General features: G+C 46.4%; 3 protein-coding genes across 3 annotated transcripts in view; 2 read left to right on the top strand and 1 right to left on the bottom strand.

Moving 5' to 3' along the window:
- The window catches only part of LOC117071071 (putative ubiquitin-conjugating enzyme E2Q2-like protein), a 67744-nt gene extending 54183 nt beyond the window's left edge, over nucleotides 1–13561 (top strand). The window contains exon 2 of the mRNA XM_033190857.1: nucleotides 13280–13561. Coding sequence (XP_033046748.1) covers nucleotides 13280–13561 — 282 coding nt within the window. The remainder of the gene's footprint in view (nucleotides 1–13279) is intronic.
- Nucleotides 1242–6856, bottom strand: LOC117070135 (putative GED domain-containing protein DNM1P34). Its single transcript, XM_033188858.1, is given in 3 exon segments — nucleotides 1242–1483; nucleotides 5595–5834; nucleotides 6581–6856. Coding segments are annotated over 3 exon segments (459 nt in total). The 5' UTR covers nucleotides 6785–6856; the 3' UTR covers nucleotides 1242–1468.
- On the top strand, nucleotides 11677–12648 carry LOC117069543 (translation initiation factor IF-2-like). Its single transcript, XM_033187860.1, has 2 exons — nucleotides 11677–11809; nucleotides 11842–12648. The coding sequence occupies exons 1-2, from the start codon at nucleotides 11677–11679 to the stop codon at nucleotides 12570–12572; spliced, it is 864 nt and encodes a 287-aa protein (XP_033043751.1). The 3' UTR covers nucleotides 12573–12648.
- Nucleotides 13562–18663: the final 5102 nt, after the last annotated feature.

The following is an 18663-nucleotide window of genomic DNA, read 5'->3' as shown; positions in this document are numbered from 1 at the left end:
GGGGAGCTTTTTAAATCTCACAGAAGAGGACAGTGGCCTGCTCTGGCAGGTATGTGACTATAGCGCCCAGTACACAAAAGGGCGCTGGCTGGCATTCTTAATGTATTTAGTACGGATCATAAGAAATCCTTAAGAGTTTAATGTCTCTGGAACAGGCATACAGGCTCTAGTCAAGAATGATTAGAGTGAACGGAAGCAGTGTGACACCTGGCTTTCCTCTCTGTTCATGGAGCTTCTTTGAGGCTTGAAGATTGATTTTACCATCTAGACCTCTCTAGCTAATACCTATTCTTCAACCACCTTGGTTACCCTGACATAGGAATTTACTTCTTTTCCTTGAATGGAAAACACTTTCAAAAATAATAACAAGCATTATCATAAACTAATATATGTGAGAGTACTTAGTTGAAACAGAAAGGAGTTTTAGTAGACAGTATTATACTATCTTTAAAAATCAAGGAGAATTTTATGCAACTTAAAATGTTTACAAACTACAGTGCAATCTACTGTTTGTGAATGTCAATGTATTATCAGGAAACGTGTCTGTACAATCACAGAGTGGTATTTCCTCACAAACTTCTTTACCAAGAGTGAAATATGTTTTTGTACCTCTCAGTTTCAGTTAGGGACATATTTTGTGCAATATTTATGTGATTGTGCCTATGCACAATGAATGAATGAATTTCAGTCACACATTGCCTAAATCATAACTTGATGCTTGGGAAAGAATCAACAGTTAAAACTTCATGAAGTTCTAATGTTTTGTTCCAAAACACATCACATTATTAGGATGTACGGAGCTATGTACATGTGCTTCCTGGAGGGGGGATTTCCTGGTTACGAGTCCTCCATTTTTAGCATTTGACATCCTCATGATACTTTTATAAATATGACAGTAACAGGAGAGCAACAATATGATTTTACCGATGGAATAACAGATTTGCCTGCATTCACTGAAAGTGCAAATATCAGGTCCTTGTGACTTCAACTGACTCTTCCAAATTGTATGAATGTAGCAATGTATTAGAGAAGCCCAGTTTCAGAATGATACAGAAAAAATGTTAGACCAAATAATGCGACTAATTAACAGGGGTACAATTTCTAGCCCGTGGGTTTAAAACGGACTTAAAGTCCTGTTCTTGCCTTTTATTTTCTGAACTTGCCGCTTTTGTATTGTTTGAGTTCAGTTTAAAGACACTTAGTTTAAGTCCATTTTAAACCCTCAGGCTAGAAATCGGACCACTGTTAATTAGCCACATTATTTAGTCTAACATTTTTTGTCACTCTGAAACTGGGTTTACCTAATACATGGATAAATTATTTCAAAGGTACTTTTATCATTGAAATCACTTCACTTTTACCCTGATAGTGACTAGGAATGACCTTCAGATAGTGTTTAGCATATGTACCGAATCTGACAATAATGTGTTCATCAGGTGCCTATGGATTAAATCACACACTGGCATATTTAAGCGGAATGTGTCTGGAAAATAAATTTACTATATTAAGTGAAATACCACTCTTTGTGTAGGTATTTGTCATATATTTAAGTAAAAGCTAAAAAGAATGGAAATGGTATGACAATAACATAAGCCTTCAAAGTGCATAGTCTTTTGCGATACCTCATTCAGCCAAGTATTTGTGCTCTTCCTCATTCAGTGTAAGTCAGCTTTCAACTTGCTTAGAAGGCAACATTGGAAGGTTAGAGTTCATCAGAAACATAGAATTTTAAAATGTGATTTCAACTGAATAAATTTGAAAGTATTTGATTAAACCTGATAGGTTTTCCAGAAATGGAAAAAACTCAGCTCTAAAACTTTTCTAAGCTGACTTTTAGAAAATTTGAAAATGTAAATCAGCCCTATCCATAGTATAGTTTCTCTAAAACTTTATCTTAAAGAGTCATTTTAAAATAATATAACTATAAAAAAAGTAACTGCTATCTTAATGTTCTGAAATAAGTTAAAACATTTAAAATATGAACACTGTAGTTTAAAAGAACGAAATGGTGGGAAGGAAAGTAGAGAAAGAAATGCCAATTGCAGCCCAAAGCTTTATTTGCCAAGTTTTCTTAGAATGAATTTTACCAATTTATGAATTCTTGTAAACAGAATTTATAATGGAAATACTGAAAGACTTTTCCCTAAAGTGACATTATTGTCTGCTCATGTGATGCTACTCTAATGTAATAAATGATTAAATGGTTGCAAAGTGCTGTTTTTGCCTTAAAATTTTATTTTGCGAGTATTGAAAACTATAGTATTAAAGGTATTGATACTGTGCAAATGCCAGGCATCCTTGGCATGAGATAATCTGTTTCATTTTTACAAAATGGTAATATAACTTTGCAAGTGTTTATTAAAAGAACACAAATTTACAAAGTTATGGGATTTAAAAAGTTATGGAGTGAAAAATTTATGGGATAAAATGTGAAAATTTGTGGCAAAATGTAGAAAAAAGTTTTATGCGAAGTTATCAAATGTTACGAAAAATAAGTTATGGGATTTAAAAAACAAGTCATGGGATTAAAATAAAAATTAAAAGTAGTTCTGTGTCAGCAAAGCCTGGAGAAGTGGGGCTGGAGTCGGCACCGCCACCATGACCCTACCACCCCTTCCCAGTCACCCCTTTACAATTAGGTTAGCAAGACAAGACCTTAAAAATTAAAAATTTTTAAGCATGACTCTGACAGCCTCCTTACTCTCAGCTTAGCAACTTTTCCCTCAGGGGGGCTCCCACCTTCTTATTCAGAGAGGTAGCTGAGGCAGGACAGTGGGGCTAACTGTGGACCAGGCGAGGACATGGGCCACTGGCGTGGGTCCCCTTCCCCAGTGTACATATTTTGTCTGTGTGATGTTTTGTATATTCCAGAGGGTAGGGCCACCCCTGTATCGTACCTAGCTGTGGTTGGAGCTGGCATGTGGGGAGGAGGTTCTAATAATTATCTGTGGCTGGGAAACTTATTTATTGCTAGCATAGGACAGAGGAAGGAGGCGCGGATGGGGTTGTGGCTCCCTGGTGATGCGACTCCTGTTTATTTTGCTTTTTATTTTGGAATAAACAGATTTAACCATACTCCTCGGCCTGGTGTGTGCCTGTTTCCCTCAGTGGGTACTGGAGTTTGTGCCACCAAACAAGGAGCCCCAGAGTGTCTTGAGCATGTCCAGCGAGGCTGTTGGGGACCTTCCAGGCTTGTTACCTGTATGCTGCCTGGTGGCACCTGGGGGATTCCACTGGGACTGCCATGGCGCCTATGGGGCGCAGTCCGGCCCTGACAGCCAACAGGCTCAGAAGCCTGATCTAGCGGTGGCCGGGAAGACAGGTACCAGCACCTAAGGGCACTGACCTCCACCCACCCCAGGCGTCTTCCATTCCATCCCCTTGCCTCCCTCTCCTGTCTGCACCTGGTGGCCTCTTCTGTCTGTCCCTCCAGAGTGCCAGCTGCCCAGCAGGCTCCCTTCAGGCTGAGTTCATGGCCCTGCCCCCTGGTGGCCAGAGCCGGCTTCACAGGATAAGAGCCAGGGAAGCTCCAGGGGCTTTCCAGGAAAAGTGAACCTTGGAAAGGGTATGGCCTTTTCACCACTCCCAACAGCACCCTAGAAATGGCTTGGCCTTTCCCCTCCCCTGAGCTCCACAGAGAACACAGCCAGCAGAGGACACATGTCCCCGCCATCCAGAAATGGGTTTGATTCTCAGCCGAGGGACAGCAGGACTGGTAGAGACTGTCAGGCCACACAGCTGCCTGCACAGCACTCCCATGCTTGGTGGGGGGCGGGAGGGATGGCGGGGGCTGGCTCTCCGTAGGCCGGACATGACAGGGAGGCTCACTGGAGGGGCTGCACTTTGGAGGGGCCATGTCAGGGGACAGCTTTCTCTTATTGGCACGCAAGACTCCAAAAGGACAGCACAGTGACTGATTCCCAGTGCTAGAGGCAAGGCGGCCAGCGAAGTCTAGGAGTGTGTGTGTGTGTGTGTGTGTGTGTGTGTATGTGTATGCGTATTTATAGATATTTATAGAACAGGGCAGGGGCGTACCACAGAGAGGGGCACAAGTTTTCAGCAACGGTCACATCTGGAGGTGTCAGCTCACCAGTACAACAGACCAAGTCACAGATGAAGGGGGCTGGCTTTGGGGCTGAGGGAGCCACTGTCAAATCATAGAACAGCCACCCAGGCAGGCCTGGAAAGGGAGGTCTCCGAGAAGAGGAGGGATCTATTTAGAGGTCGAAGGAGGGCCTGGGGCTCTCAGGACGGGATGGGCTTGCCGGACCCGATCAGCTGGCAGTTGGAGAGAAAGCAGAGAGAAAACAGGAGAGAGAAAAGTGAGCAGAGAGCTGGTGAGGCAAGTGCAAAGTACAGATGTGCCACAGCAGCTGTGGGAGGGCCGGGGAGGGGAGGGCACAGGTGCGGGTGTGGCAAGGTTCCTGGAAAAGAGGGGCTGGAAGGGAAAGGGGAGGAAGATGGAGGGAGGAGCCAGAGCTTCACAGGTAGTGCCTGGGGGCTGTGGCAGCCCTCCCCACCCCACGCATGCTGGCCTCTTCCACGGCACCCAGGCAGTGCACCCACCAGTCAGACCAGTGCTCAGCCTCCTCGGGCTTCCCTCTTCTCTGGTTACCCTGTCGTCTTCCAACCCACTGGTCCGGGGCCACTTCTCACCTTGGGGAGCCCAACACAACAGCCACCAGGCCTGATAGAGAAGGAACACTGCTTGAACCAGGATGATGAAGCTAAAAGGGATGGATGGCTGGAGTGATCGCTGGAGCCCCCTCTGGGTGGTCAGATAAGCCCAGGACCCTCTGAAGGGACCCTGGGGGAGGCAGGGAGGGCAGGCAGCCGGATTCCACTGGCTATAGAATTGTAAGTCTAATAGGGGAGCCTCAGCTTGTTAGGGGTTGCAGGTCACATAGGTGAGGCTGGGCTCTTCCTGCTGGGAAAAGCAGAAGAGGGAGAGTCCATGGCAGGGGAGGTGGGTGGGCTCAGCCAGGCCAGCAGGCACTGTGGTCCCCTTGTCTGAATAGCACAGGCGACCTTTAGGAGCAACAGGCCAAGGTGCGTGAGCCTGCTGGCCGGCGATAGTGCTTCAGCGGGAACCAGGGACCCTGCCTTCAGTCACACGCTGGCAGCTATGATGGTACCTGGGAGGGAAGGGAAGGGCCGTGTGTCCCTGCCTGGCCTATGAGGTGTGTTGTGGGTTGACTGTGTGTATGGGACTCTCAAGGTTTTATCCTAGATCAGCACTGGATTGCCGATAGATAGAGGAGGTATGACCCTGACTCTCACCCCTCCTCTGCAGTGGATTTGGTTCTCAGCACTCCCAGGCTGGGAGTTGGATGCCCTGCCCTGGCAGCATGACTCAGATGGCACAACAGGTACAGTGTGCCCAGGATGACATTCCTAGGCCTCTGGCGGCCTCAGAGTACAGCCCCACACACAACCCCCTCCCAGCTCTCAGCCCTTACACCATAAACCATGAGCTCTCTGACAGTTCCAGAGAGCACCATCTGCCAGCTTGGGCACAGAGCCTGTTCCAAGAGCCCCCAGGCTCAGCCATGGGGGATGGGGGGCTTTGGGGCCATTGGTGCCAGCCCTGGTACCTGCGTCTGGCAAGGACGCTCTGCACCTGCAGTCGGGAGTTGTCCATGGGCCCCCGTGCGTGTGCTGACGGGGGTCGTGTTGATGTCGCCAATGATGCTGAGCGCCTTCTTCAGCATGTGTTGCATACGCAGCATCTCATCGCACCGCTGTGTCTGCTCTGCTGACTCCTCCATCAGCGTGTTCTGGTCCCCACGAGAGTACAGGTTGGACAGCAGCTCTGAGAAGATGAACTCCTTGGTCTGAGAGTGGGCAAAGAGGGAAGGCAGTTGGGAGCTGAGGCCTGTGCTGCCCTGGCCTCCTGCCGGGCCCTGCTGGGACTGTGCGCTGGGCTTGGAGCCCTGAGGATGGCTTTTCAGACGCGGCTTCTACACCACTTCGACTCAAAGATCTGCCTCCCCACCGCCCTTTTCTCACTCAGATGGGGACACTGAGGTCCAGAGGAAAAGTCACCCGGCCAAGGTCACAGGTCTGGGAGGGCACCCAGGACCTATCTTGCCACCAGGATGCCCATCTACTCAGTTTTAAAAAAATTTTTTTGGAGATAGATAGGACCTCACTCTGTCACTAGGCTGGAGTACAGGGGGTGAGATCACCGCTCACTGCAGACTCAATCTCTTGGGCTCAAAGTGACCCTCCAATGTCAGCCTGTCGAGTAGCTAGGACTATAGGCACGTGCCACCACCAAGCCCAGCTATTTTTAAAATTTTTGTGTAGAGACCAGGTCTCACTATGTTGCCCAGGCTGGTCTTGAACTCCTGGGTTCAAGCTATCCTCCCGACTTGGCCTTCCAAAGTGCTGGGATTACAGGCATGGGCTACTGTCCTCAGTACCACATTATATTTCTATGAGACAGCTCTGGTCTAGACCGTGCCTCCCTCCCTGGACCTGGTCCCATAGGGCTGGTTAGCATCTCCCCCAGACTAACATGGCCACCTGCATCCCCAGTGCCACAGGAGCCCCTGCCCCCATGAGGAGGTGCATGCACGTTGTTGATCATGACGTGCATGATGGTCTTGGGCATGACACCAACCACGAGGTCCCACATGGTCTTGTTGACAATGGCCATGTAGGAGTCCAACACGTTCTGGGCGGTTTCCGTTTGCCGCTCCAGCAAGTCCATGGAGTGCATGAAGCTGTGAGAACCATTCTCGTCAGCCTTGCTGTCCGGTCATGGAGAACACAAGGGCATCAGGGTGGCCAGGCCATGCAGCCAGGCTCCAAGAATCCCCAGGATCTCAGCCCCTCCAAGGGTACCTGGAACACTGAGGCACAGAGAGAAGCAACTGGGCTGAACATGCACTGAGCTTCCCACATGCTCCTGACAGTTTCAGGCCTCTGCCTCTTAGGACCCCAGATCCCCCTGATTCAGTCTCGTCTTAATTCTGACTCTAGTGCCCAGAATTTGCCTCAAGTTATCTATCCAGAAATTGGAAAAGAACATCTCCAGGTCCCTGGCTTGATGACCTGACCAGAGGTTGTGCCAGGCTGCAGACGCCTGGCAGGAGGCAAGAAAAGGGCACACTCACTTTCCCCTTGTCCTGGGAGGCCCACGCACCAACATTGCCACCGACGTTGCCACCAGGGAACACGGCAAAGTAGACACACACAGAGAGGAAAATGGGAAGTGTTGAGTGAACCTGGGACACTGCACCCCAACTTCAATGCTTGTGGAATTCAGTTAACTAATATTTTGTTGAGGATTTTTGCATCAATATTCATTGGTGATATTGGCCTGTAGTTTTCTTTTTTGGATGTATCTTTGGTTTTGGTATCAGGGTGATACTAGCCTTGTAGAAAGAGTTTGGAAGTATTCCCTCCTTCTCTAGTTTTGGAATCATTTGGATAAGGTTGGTGTTAGTTCTTCTTTAAATGTTTGCTAGAATTCAGCAGTGAATCCTCAGGTCCCAGGCTTTTCTTTGCTGGGAGACTTTTTATTACCACTTCAATCCCATTATTTGCTATTGGTCTGTTCAGGTTTTGGATTTCATCATGGTTTAATCTTGGTAGGCTGGATGTGTCTGGAAATTTATCCATTTTTAGTAGGTTTTCCTATTTCTGTGCATATAGTTTGTGATGATAGCCACTAGAGATCCTTTGGGTTTTTGCAGTATCAGCAGTCATGTTTCCTTTTGTCAATGTTGTTTATCTTTTCAAAAAACCAACTTTCTTATTTTTTTGACACAGAGTCTTGCTCTGTCATCCAGGCTGGAGTGCAATGGTGTAATCTCAGCTCACTGCAACCTCTGCCTCTCAGGTTCAAGCGATTCTCCTGCCTCAGCCTCCCGAGTAGCTGGGATTACAGGTGCGCACCACCACACCTGGCTAATTTTTGTATTTTTAATAGAGACGTGGTTTCACCTTGTTGATCAGGCTGGTCTTGAACTCCTGACCTCGTGAGCCACCCACCTCACCCCCACAAAGTGCTGTGATTATAGGCATGAGACACCACGCCCGGCCCACAGTTTGTTTTTAAATTTTTTTACTTTTTTTTTTTTTTCTTTAGAGACAGGGTCTCATTCTATTGCCCAGGCTGCAGTGCAGTGGTGCAATCATGGTTCACTGTAACCTTAAACACCTAAATTCAAGAGATCCTCCCACCTCGACCTCATGAGTAGCTGGGCCTACAAGCTTGCGCCACCACACCTGGCTAATTTTTCTAGTTTTTGTAGAGATATGGTTTTGCTGTGTTGCCCAGGTTGGTCTTAAACTCCTGGCCTCGAGCAATCCTCCTGCCTTGACCTCCCAAAGTGCCAGGATTACAGGCATGAGCCACCATGCCCGGCCTATATATACATTTCCTTTTCCATGTTATATAAAGTATGCTGTATGCATCCTTCTGGAATTTCTTTTTTTCACTTAATAGTATATTGGTTAGTTTCTTATTGTTGTTTATAGCTGGCGTTCATTCTTTTTGACTGCTTGTGACATCACCAGAAGATAGAGATCCTGAGATTTCTTAAGAACTGCTGCTGGGAGTGTACACTGGTATGACCACCTTGGAAAACAGTTTGGCTCCATCTCATAAGGTTGAATATTCACACTCCTCCCAGCCCAGCAATTCTACTCTACATCCAAGAGAAATTCTTGGCTATATAAAACAGGGGATGTGGACAAGGAATGTTCCTAACAGCTCTGTTCAAAACAGCAAAAACCTATTGCCCATCAACTGGAGAGTAGCTGACTAAATTGTGCTTTTTATTCCCTTTGATTTCCTGTAGTCCTGTGATGCAAGTGGCTTTCCCATGGCTAGCTTGGTGAGGGGGATACTCTTGGCAATAAACTCTATGGCGGCAGTCCTGCTTAGCCCTAGGGCAATCGGTGCTACCCAAGAGGTACAGGCTTGTACCTTTAGGAAATAGCCATCATACAAATCAACCTTTTCAAATGCTTCTGTCGCTGGGCTGAGTCCGAAGGACACCCTCTCCCAAAACATTACAAAGTTTATTGGGGCTACCATTTATCGAGCATTTATATGTGCCTGATCACGTATTAGTGTACTAATTGCATGCATTATTTTATTATTTTATATATTTACTTGTTCATTTATTTGAGATAGGGTCTCTCTCTGTTGCCTGGGCTGGAGTGCAGTGGCACGATCACGGCTCACTGCAGCCTCAAACTCCTGGCCTCAAGTGGTCTCATCTCAGCTTCCTGAGCATCTGGGGACTACAGGCGTAAGCCACCAAGTCCAGCTAATTTTTTAAAAAACATTTTCACAGAAATGAGGTCTGGCTTTATTGCCCAGGCTAGTCTCGAACTCCTGGCTTCAAGCGATCCTCCCCCTTCAGCCTTATTATTGCATTTTATCTTCACCATCACGCTGTAAGAGTGCTTGGTGGTAGGTGCTCCAAACAGTAGCCGTGTAGCAACCTCCACTCATAGGTGACAACGAGACTCAGTGTAGTCAAGCCACTTTTCAGAGGTCACACAGCTGGAGGGTGGCTGAGCCAGGATGAAGACCTGGGACTCTAGAGCTGGTGCGCCAGTAAATGAGAAAATCTCTGGGGGTTCAGGATAGCTTCCTCCCCATAAGTCTTTCTCCAAAGGTTCGAAAAACAATGATGAATCCATCTTTCATAAAGCAAACAAAACTAGCAGCCCCTTCATTTTGGGGGGTTGTGGGGGATAAAGGTTAGCTAAGCTTCAGGGCATCCCTTTTTCTTTTTGTATGTTTTTGAAATGGAGTCTCGTTCTGTCTCCCAGGCTGGAGTGCAGTGGTGCGATTTTGGCTCACTGCAAGTTCCACCTCCTGGGTTCACGCCATTCTCCCACCTCCCACCTGAATATCTGGGACTACAGGTGCCTGCCATCACGCCTGGCTAATTTTTTTGTACTTTTAGTAGAGACAGGGTTTCACCGTGTTAGCCAGGATGGTCTCGATCTACTGACCTCATGATCCGCCTGCCTCGGCTTGCCAAAGTGCTGGGATTACAGGTGTGGGCCACAGTGCCCAGCCCAGGGCATCCCATTTTAATCCTATATATTCATAAGGCACCTGCCAGCACAGCACCCCAAACCTAAAGAACCATGCACAGCTGTCTCTGTGGGACATGGTGTGTCCCTGGATGTAAAGATTTTCCAATGTGTGCTTACAGGCCAGTGGTATCATCCTCAGTCACAGGTTAAAGGGCAGCTAGGCCTGGCCTGCTAGGCACCACCGTGAGAATCTGTTGAGCTTTTCAACTAGTTTATCTGTTGTTTGCAGTGAAAGATGCCCTTAAAAGAAGGGGTGTGGGTGGGAAGAGTTCTGATTTGAGGTCCCCTGATCCAGGCACGATCTCCTTCCCCAGTCGCAGGAATCAGGAGACTCCATCTGTAAACACAGGCTCAAGCTATGTCCCCCAGCCCCCTCTTTCAACCAGGTGCCACCCTCTGCTTCTCTTCCATAGACAGCCTAGAGCTGCCACATTCCCTTAGGATCTGTGCCCTCGGGCCTGGCTTAATTTTTTCCTCTCCAAAGAGCCATCTGTAGGACCAGAGGCCGGCAAAGCCTAACTCATTACTGGATGCCGGTTCCTTTGCCTGACTTTCAGTGACTCCTACCTTACCCTGGGGGTTTATGCTTCTTGTCTCAGCACTAACATTTCTCATTCCTCCACAAGTTGAATTGCTCACTCCAGCCATCTGAAGCATGCTCCTCTTGATACAGTTAACTCTAGGCACATGGTTGGTGGTAGGAAAAAAAAAAAAAAGCATTATGTCAATTTCATTGATCAACAAAAGTGCTGGCTCCATGGCAAAGTCAACTTGATAGTGCCTGGGCCTCTGAGTTCAAAACCCTGCTAGACAAAGGGCTCTGAGCTGAAACATGAGCATGCACACAAATGCCCCCCTCTAGGTCTGATGAGGTAATTTGGATGCTTGATTGTTATCCTTGAGCATTCTCCTGCCTCATTAATGCACGTGTAGCCAACACAATAATAATCATAGCTAATAACTGCTAAAGCTGAGGACTTTCCTGAGTCAGGCAGTGGCTTTAAAAACTTTAAAGTTTTCACACAGACTCTCATTGAATAATTTCTATTTTTCAGATCAAGTAACTTAGGCTTACTGTCACATTTGGGATTAAGTTAAAAAAAAATACGAAGAAAGAAACTGAGGCTTAAAGCTGTCAAGTATTTCACAGCCAGCAAGTGGCTAAGTTGGAACTTGAACCCAGGCAGTCTAGCCCTGGGATCCTATGCCCTTACCCATTATCCAGTGTTGGTTACACAAAACTAAAGTGTACACGTTTTCAACTATAAATGGGTGACATATTTTTCCTATATTTTACCTAGGTGACTTTCAGTTTGGGGGTATCTACTTACACAATCTATTGAGCTGGACATTAACTGAGAACAGAAAGAAACTAATGAACTCTGAAAAACATAAAACATGAGCAACATGATGTCATCGCAAAAGACAAATCAGCACACAGCCTTCTTGTGACTGTATTTTGCTGACAGTCCACGAGCTAATAAGCAGCCTGAACTCAGCAGTGCTCTGTTCCCTTGGGACAGGGACACACACACACACACACACACACACACACACACACACAGAGTTGGTGGTTGTGCCGCCCTGAGCCTCCAGTCAGCGAGTATGAGGAAGGGACCAGATGTGTCAGGCAGAAATGTGCTGGGTCAAGGGAGGAGGGGGAAGCCGCGGGCGCGCGCACGCTCTGGACTCGTGCACCCGCCGAAACCGGTGCGAGCTGGACACGCCGGGTTGAAGGGTGAGGGGCGGGGGGGGGCAGCCCTTTCCCAGGCGGTGGTGCTGTTGCCCTTTTAAGTTGCGGCTTGACAGGAGCCGCGCCTCCCTTCGGTGGAGTCGGTTACTATGGGAGCAGCTCCACAGGCCGCCACACAGCTCCAGCCAAGGCCTCCTCCGTGCCCCTTGCTATTTTCCAGCCGGGCTCCCACGAGGGTCGAGGCGGCGGGGAGAAGCAGAGCCGCAAGAGCTCTGCCAGGAGGCCCCGCCGATGGTCGCCGCCATGCCAGCGGTTCCGGACAGGCTCCCCTTCCGCGCCCCGCCCGCCCGAGTTGAGTGTCAGGGCTCAACGCCAAACTGAAGTTGCTGGCATCTATCTTCCACAAGAACTAGGAGCTGCAGCGGCCGCTCACGCTCCACTGCAACATGAAGGGGCAGGGCGAGGGCAGAGAGGGGGCGCCAGGAGTCCCAGGACGCAGGGGTGCCTGCCCCGGAGACGCCCCAGTTCCCCGCCCCTTTCTCCCGCAACTGGCCTGGCCCTTGCGCCCGGGACTGTGCGAGGCTTGGGTGGGAGGAGGCGGAGGGCGCGTCTCTCCGGCTCCTCGCGCGGGGCAGGCTTGGGGGCTGCTGGCTCCTCTCGGCCCCCGTCGCTGCGCCCCGAGGTGGGAGCCTGCGGCTGCCGGAGCCCTCTCGGGTCCCAGGGTCGCCCTCAGTCAGCCGGCCTGCTCCCAAGACCGCTACAGGGCGGTGCGGGGCGGCTCCGGCGTTTTTTGAGCCCAGGCGGGTAAGGGGAAAGGCTTTTAAAATGTTTGGTGTTTTGGCCTGGCGCAGTGGTTCACGCCTGTAATCTCAGCACTTTGCGAGGCCGAGGCGGCGGATCACCTGAGGTCAGGAGTTGGAGACCAGCCTGGCCAACATGGTGAAACCCCGTCTGTACTAAAATGTACAAAAAGTAGCCAGGCCTGTTGGCAGGAGACTTAATCCCGGGAGGCAGAGGCAGGAGAATCATTTGAACCCGGGAGGCAGAGGTTTCAGTGAGCCGAGATCGAGCCATTGTGCTTAAACTTGGGGGATAAGAGCGAGACTTCTCTCAAACAGAAAAAGTTGTGTTGTTTTGTTTTTGTTTGTTTTGCGGCAGGGTCTCACTCTGTCACCGAGGCTGGAGTGCAGTGGCGCGACCTCGGCTCATTGCAGCCTGTCTCTTGACAGTCCGCGGGTTAAAGGGATTCTCTTGCCTCAGCCTTCTGAGTAGCTGTGATTACAGGCGCCCGCTACCACGCCTGGCTAACTTGTGTTTTTAGTAGAGACGGGGTTTCACCGTGTTGGCCAGGCTGGTCTCGAACTCCTGATCTCAAATGACCCACCTCTAGTCTCCCAAAGTGCTGGGATTCCAGGTATGAGCCACCGCGCTAGGACCCAAGGCCCTTAAGTTTTAAGGCCTCATTCTTCAGTCAGGTTTTCCTTGTTCCTGCGTGCTCAGCCAATTGGTTTTGAGTTTGTGTTTAAGGAGAAACTAACAATGAAAATGGACTCGATGATGGAAGAAAAGCTGGAATGCAGCCTCTGGTGCTGTTTGAGCGATCCCTCTCTCCGGGGCCTGGCTGCGCGCTGCTGTGTTCTGGAAAGGCGCATTGTACCACAGATGCGGCAGGTAAGAGTCCTGTACAGGTGCTCTGACCTTTTCCTTTCAGGCTTCTGTATCAGCTGTTTTTCCCCTGTAGAATGTGCCCCTGACCTCCACCCCTTAACCCTACCCAATTCGTCTTTACAGGTCTGACCATCAAGGCTCTTCTGGATCATATTCAGTTCATGCTGATATTTTCCCTTCTTCCCCTCCTTAGTCCTTATTATTTTTGCTTTGGTCATGTTATGCTATATTCTGTAAGCCTTTTACATTTTTTTTTTTATGGTGGCAGGGCAGAATATTTTGTAATTATGCTTTGTGCTTTTTATCTTTCACTCAATAAATGCTTGGTAAATATTTGTTTTATTGAGTATATGACCCTATTCTAGCTATATTGTGCTTGAACAAAAATCTTAACTGCCTTGTAAGTTAACTGCTAAGAATTTGTCAAAAGTGCAGAGATAACATGAAGAACTTGTCATGGATAGTACAAAAAGGTCTGGAAGGGCTTGGTGGAAGTCTGTAAATTGACTTCATGTGAAAGACTGTAAGAAGCGAAAATGTGAAGCATGACTGGAGAGCCGGAGTGATAAAGCAAGGGTCCCTTTCTCCAGATCCTTTGTAACAGTGTTATGTGACCTCTTCTAGAAGATCATTCTGAAAGACAGTGCCAGCTCGGAACCTAGGAAACCATCCAGTGGGTTTCTGCAGGTTAGGTGTTCAAATCCTCATCGGCACCTTTGTTTTCTCTGCCTCAGTTTGCTTACAATGATGTTCTCAGTAGCTGTAGTTGCTGTCTGGCGTTGAATACTTAAGCATTTTTTTTAGATCACAGGGGTTTATGTGCATTTTTATTTTACCAAGTGTTCGAATTTTTACTCTGTTTTTGTGGGCTCTGTGTTAGCTACTTGGTTGTTTTCGTTGTAAAATGATTAGCAGGGAAAACTGTGTGTGTGTGTGTGTGTGTGTGTGTGTGTGAGGTTTCTTTTGTTGTCAGAGCACTTAGAATTTTATTTTATATGATAATTCTGTCGGTTTACTTTATTCTCTACCCCACATTTATTGAACAGCAAAGTATGAATGTGTCCCATAACCAGCCTTCAGAAGAATTACAACTGCTGTATATCTGAACTTTCTTTTCTTTTCCTTTTTTTCTTTTTTTTTTTTTGCGATGGAGTCTCACTCTGTCACCCAGGCTGGAGTGCAGTGGTGTGATCTCGTCACACTGCAACCTATGCCACCCAGGTTCAAGCAATTCTCCTGCCTCAGTCTCCTGAGTAGCTGGGGATTACAGGCACCTGCCACCCGACCCGGCTAATTTTTGCAGTTTTAGTAGAAATGGGTTTCACCATCTTAGCCAGGCTGGTCTTGAACTCCCGACCTCATGATCTACCTGCCTCAGCCTCCTAAAGTGCTAGGATTACAGGCGTGAGCCACCATGCCTGGCTGAACTTTCAAGAAGTTCGTGCATCAATTTTTAAAAAGTTATGATATCAAAAGATAGCTGTGTCCTACATTTGGAAAGATAACAAAAACTGAACATTCTGGCAGGCAGTTTTGCTGACTGGTGCTTGAGATAGAGCCACACATTGGGCTCAGTGGATTTCTGGAGAAAAATAGATAGAGAAAGTTATTTCTAAAGAAGACCAAAAAATCCTTTTCTTAAGCAGTGACAGGTAAAGAGGTTGTCTTGGTTAACCTTGAAATGTGTTACCCTTGATTAAGACAGTTTTATGGTGGGGATGGTAGTGGTGATAAACTTTTTTGAAATGTGTCCCCTTATAGTAACCTTTGTGGTAGCTGTCACAGATGACTTCATCCTCACAGGCCTTAAAATTACTGTAAAAATAATAGAATGAAGGAGAAACAAAGGACCTGAATGATTAGATGCTTAGATAATTGTAATGTGTTTTCATAACCGGTGAAAAAGAGCAGTGTTAGAAGTACTTAAACATTCTATGTAAGGAACACTGCTTGAATTTATATTGTGATTTTTGAGCACCATTCACTGTTTAAAAACTGGCATATTGCAGATCATATTTTAAAGACAAATAGAAAACTTACCTTTTCAAGATTGATATGGAGCTTAACCTTATCAAAATTACAAAATTTGAAGCATATGATTGAAAAATATTAATGCATAGGTTTAAATATTGGTCATCATTTTAGATGTCTTTCAAAATAGATTGTCTCTTAAATATAAAACTGATCCATCTTGAATTAATTTTCGTATAAGGGGTAAGGAAAGGATCCAGTTTCAGCTTTCTACTTATGGCTAGCCAATTTTCCCAGCACCATTTATTAATAGGGAATCCTTTCCCATTTCTTGTTTTTGTCAGGTTTGTCAAAGATCAGATGGCTGTAGATGTGTGGTATTATTTCTGAGGACTCTGTTCTGTTCCATTGGTCTATTTCTCTGTTGTGGTACCAGTACCATGCTGTTTTGGTTACTGTAGCTTGTAGTATAGTTTGAAGTCAGGTAGCGTGACGCCTCCAGCTTTGTCCTTTTGACCTAGGATTGTCTTGGCAATGCGGGCTCTTTTTGGTTCCATATGAACTTTAAAGCCGTTTTTTCCAATTCTGTGAAGAAAGTCATTGGTAGCTTGATGGGGATGGCATTGAATCTATAAATCACCTTGGGCAGTATGGCCATTTTCACGATATTGATTCTTCTATCCATGAGCATGGTATGTTCTTCCATTTGTTTGTGTCCTCTTTGATTTCACTGAGCAGTGGTTTGTAGTTCTCCTTGAAGAGGTCCTTTACATCCCTTGTAAGCTGGATTCCTAGGTATTTTATTCTCTTGAAGCAATTGTGAATGGAAGTTGATTCCTGATTTGGGCTCTGCTTGTCTGTACTGGTGTATAAGAATGCTTGGGATTTTTGCACATTAATTTTGTATCCTGAGACTTGGCTGAAGTTGCTTATCAGCTTAAGGAGATTTTGGGCTGAGACCATGGGGTTTTCTTAAATGTTAGACCTAATACCATAAAAACCCTAGAAGAAAATCTAGGTAGTACCATTCAGGACATAGGCATGGGCAAGGACTTCATGTCTAAAACACCAAAAGCAACGGCAGCAAAAGCCAAAATTGACACATGGGATCTAATTAAACTAAAGAGCTTTTGCACAGCAAAAGAAACTACCATCAGAGTGAACAGGCAACCCACAGAATGGGAGAAAATTTTTGCAACCTACTCATCTGACAAAGGGCTAATATCCAGAATCTACAAAGAACTCAAACAAATATACAAGAATAAAACAAACAACCCCATCAAAAAGTGGGCAAAGGATATGAACGGACATTTCTCAAAAGAAGACATCCATACAGCCAACAGACACATGAAAAAATGCTCGTCATCACTCGCCATCAGAGAAATGCAAATCAAAACCACAATGAGATACCATCTCACACCAGTTAGAATGGCAATCATTAAGAAGTCAGGAAACAATAGATGTTGGAGAGGATGTGGAGAAATAGGAACACTTTTACACTGTTGGTGGGATTGTAAACTAGTTCAACCATTATGGAAAACAGTATGGCGATTCCTCTAGGATCTAGAATTAGATGTACCATATGACCCAGCCATCCCACTACTGGGTATATACCCAAAGGATTATAAATTACTCTACTACAAAGACACATGCACACGTATGTTTATTGCGGCACTATTTACAATAGCAAAGACTTGGAATCAACCCAAATGTCCATTAGTGACAGACTGGATTAAGAAAATGTGGCACATATACACCATGGAATACTATGCAGCCATCAAAAAGGATGAGTTTGCGTCCTTTGTAGGGACATGGATGCAGCTGGAAACCATCATTCTTAGCAAACTATCACAAGAAGAGAAAACCAAACACCGCATGTTCTCACTCATAGGTGGGAACTGAACAATGAGATCACTTGGACTCGGGAAGGGGAACATCACACACTGGGGCCTATCAGGGGGAGGGGGGAGGAGGGAGGGATTGCATTGGGGAGTTATACATGATATAAACGTTATGCACATGTACCCTAGAACTTAAAGTATAATAAAAAAATATATATATATGTATAAAACTGAACAAACTTTTAACATGTTGTAGAGTTTATGCTGAAGGTTAAGTTTCCTGGGGTGGTGGATATTTTATAATATGGATAACAGGACCTTCTTATTTGAAGAAATTTAGAAACTCTTAAGGCAAAACTAGAAAATATTACCGATAATTCTACCACTCAGAAGGTACCACTATCAGAATTTTGTATTTTTCCAGTCATCTGCTCATCTCTTTTCTCCTATGCTTGTATATGTTCCCTCTCCCTTGAAAAATCAGATTTTTTTTTTGTAATCTGCTTATTCACTCAACAATATTGTAGATCCGTGTCATAACTTACTCCTCTACAGTGGCTTCAGTTATTGTGCACTTTCTGTTGGATGACTGTACCATCTAGTCAGTCATGTTTCCTGGTACTGAATACATGGGGTGTGTGTGTGTGTGTGTGTGTGCTTCTACCTTAACTAATGCTTTAGACATCAATAGGTAGAGCTAAATGCTTGAAACCTTCCAAGTGGTGGCTTTCAGTTCTCATTGCTGAATTGGTTTCTAGAGATGGAACAAATTATTTGTATGGTAAGTTTGTTTGTTTGTTTGTTTTTTTGAGACGAAGTCTTGCTCTTGTCACCCAGGCTGGAGTGCAATGGCATGATCTTGGCTCACGGCAATCTCCGCCTCCCGGGTTCAAGTGATTCTTCTGCGTCAGCCTCCCAAGTAGCTGGGATTACAGGTGCGTGCCACCACGCTGGCTAATTTTTGTCGTTTTAGTAGGGATTGGGTTTCACCATGTTGGCCAGGCTGGTCTCGAACTTCTGACCACAGATGGTCCACCTGCCTCAGCCTTTCAAAGTGCTGGGATTACAGGCGTGAGCCACCATGCCCAGCCATTTTTTCTTCTAGGTACCAGCTTGTATTTACCAGTTTGGTAAAAATGTTACAAAGTGTGCAGTAAAATGGGCATTCTCACAGTCATGGCACAAAGTATAATTATCTTTGACTTTCTAGAAAGCAGTTTGTCTTTGTAGAAACTTGCCTAACCTCTCCTCGTTTAGGCAAGATAAATTCTGACTACCCCAAGGTGGCCAACCTTGTCCCTGTGATTCCAGATCTCCCAGAAGGAGAGGTCTAGTCTCAGGGAAAACCCACATTTTCTTAGTTTAGCCCACCTGGCAGCTAATCACTGGAAATGAGTGGGCTGGTTGAGTCCTGTGGTC

Source organism: Trachypithecus francoisi, unplaced genomic scaffold (genome assembly GCF_009764315.1).
Source record: "Trachypithecus francoisi isolate TF-2019V2 unplaced genomic scaffold, Tfra_2.0 Lachesis_group3, whole genome shotgun sequence".
Lineage (NCBI taxonomy): Eukaryota > Metazoa > Chordata > Mammalia > Primates > Cercopithecidae > Trachypithecus > Trachypithecus francoisi.
The sequence above is the reverse complement of the archived record's forward strand: the minus strand, read 5'-3'. Positions and strand labels throughout refer to the sequence as shown.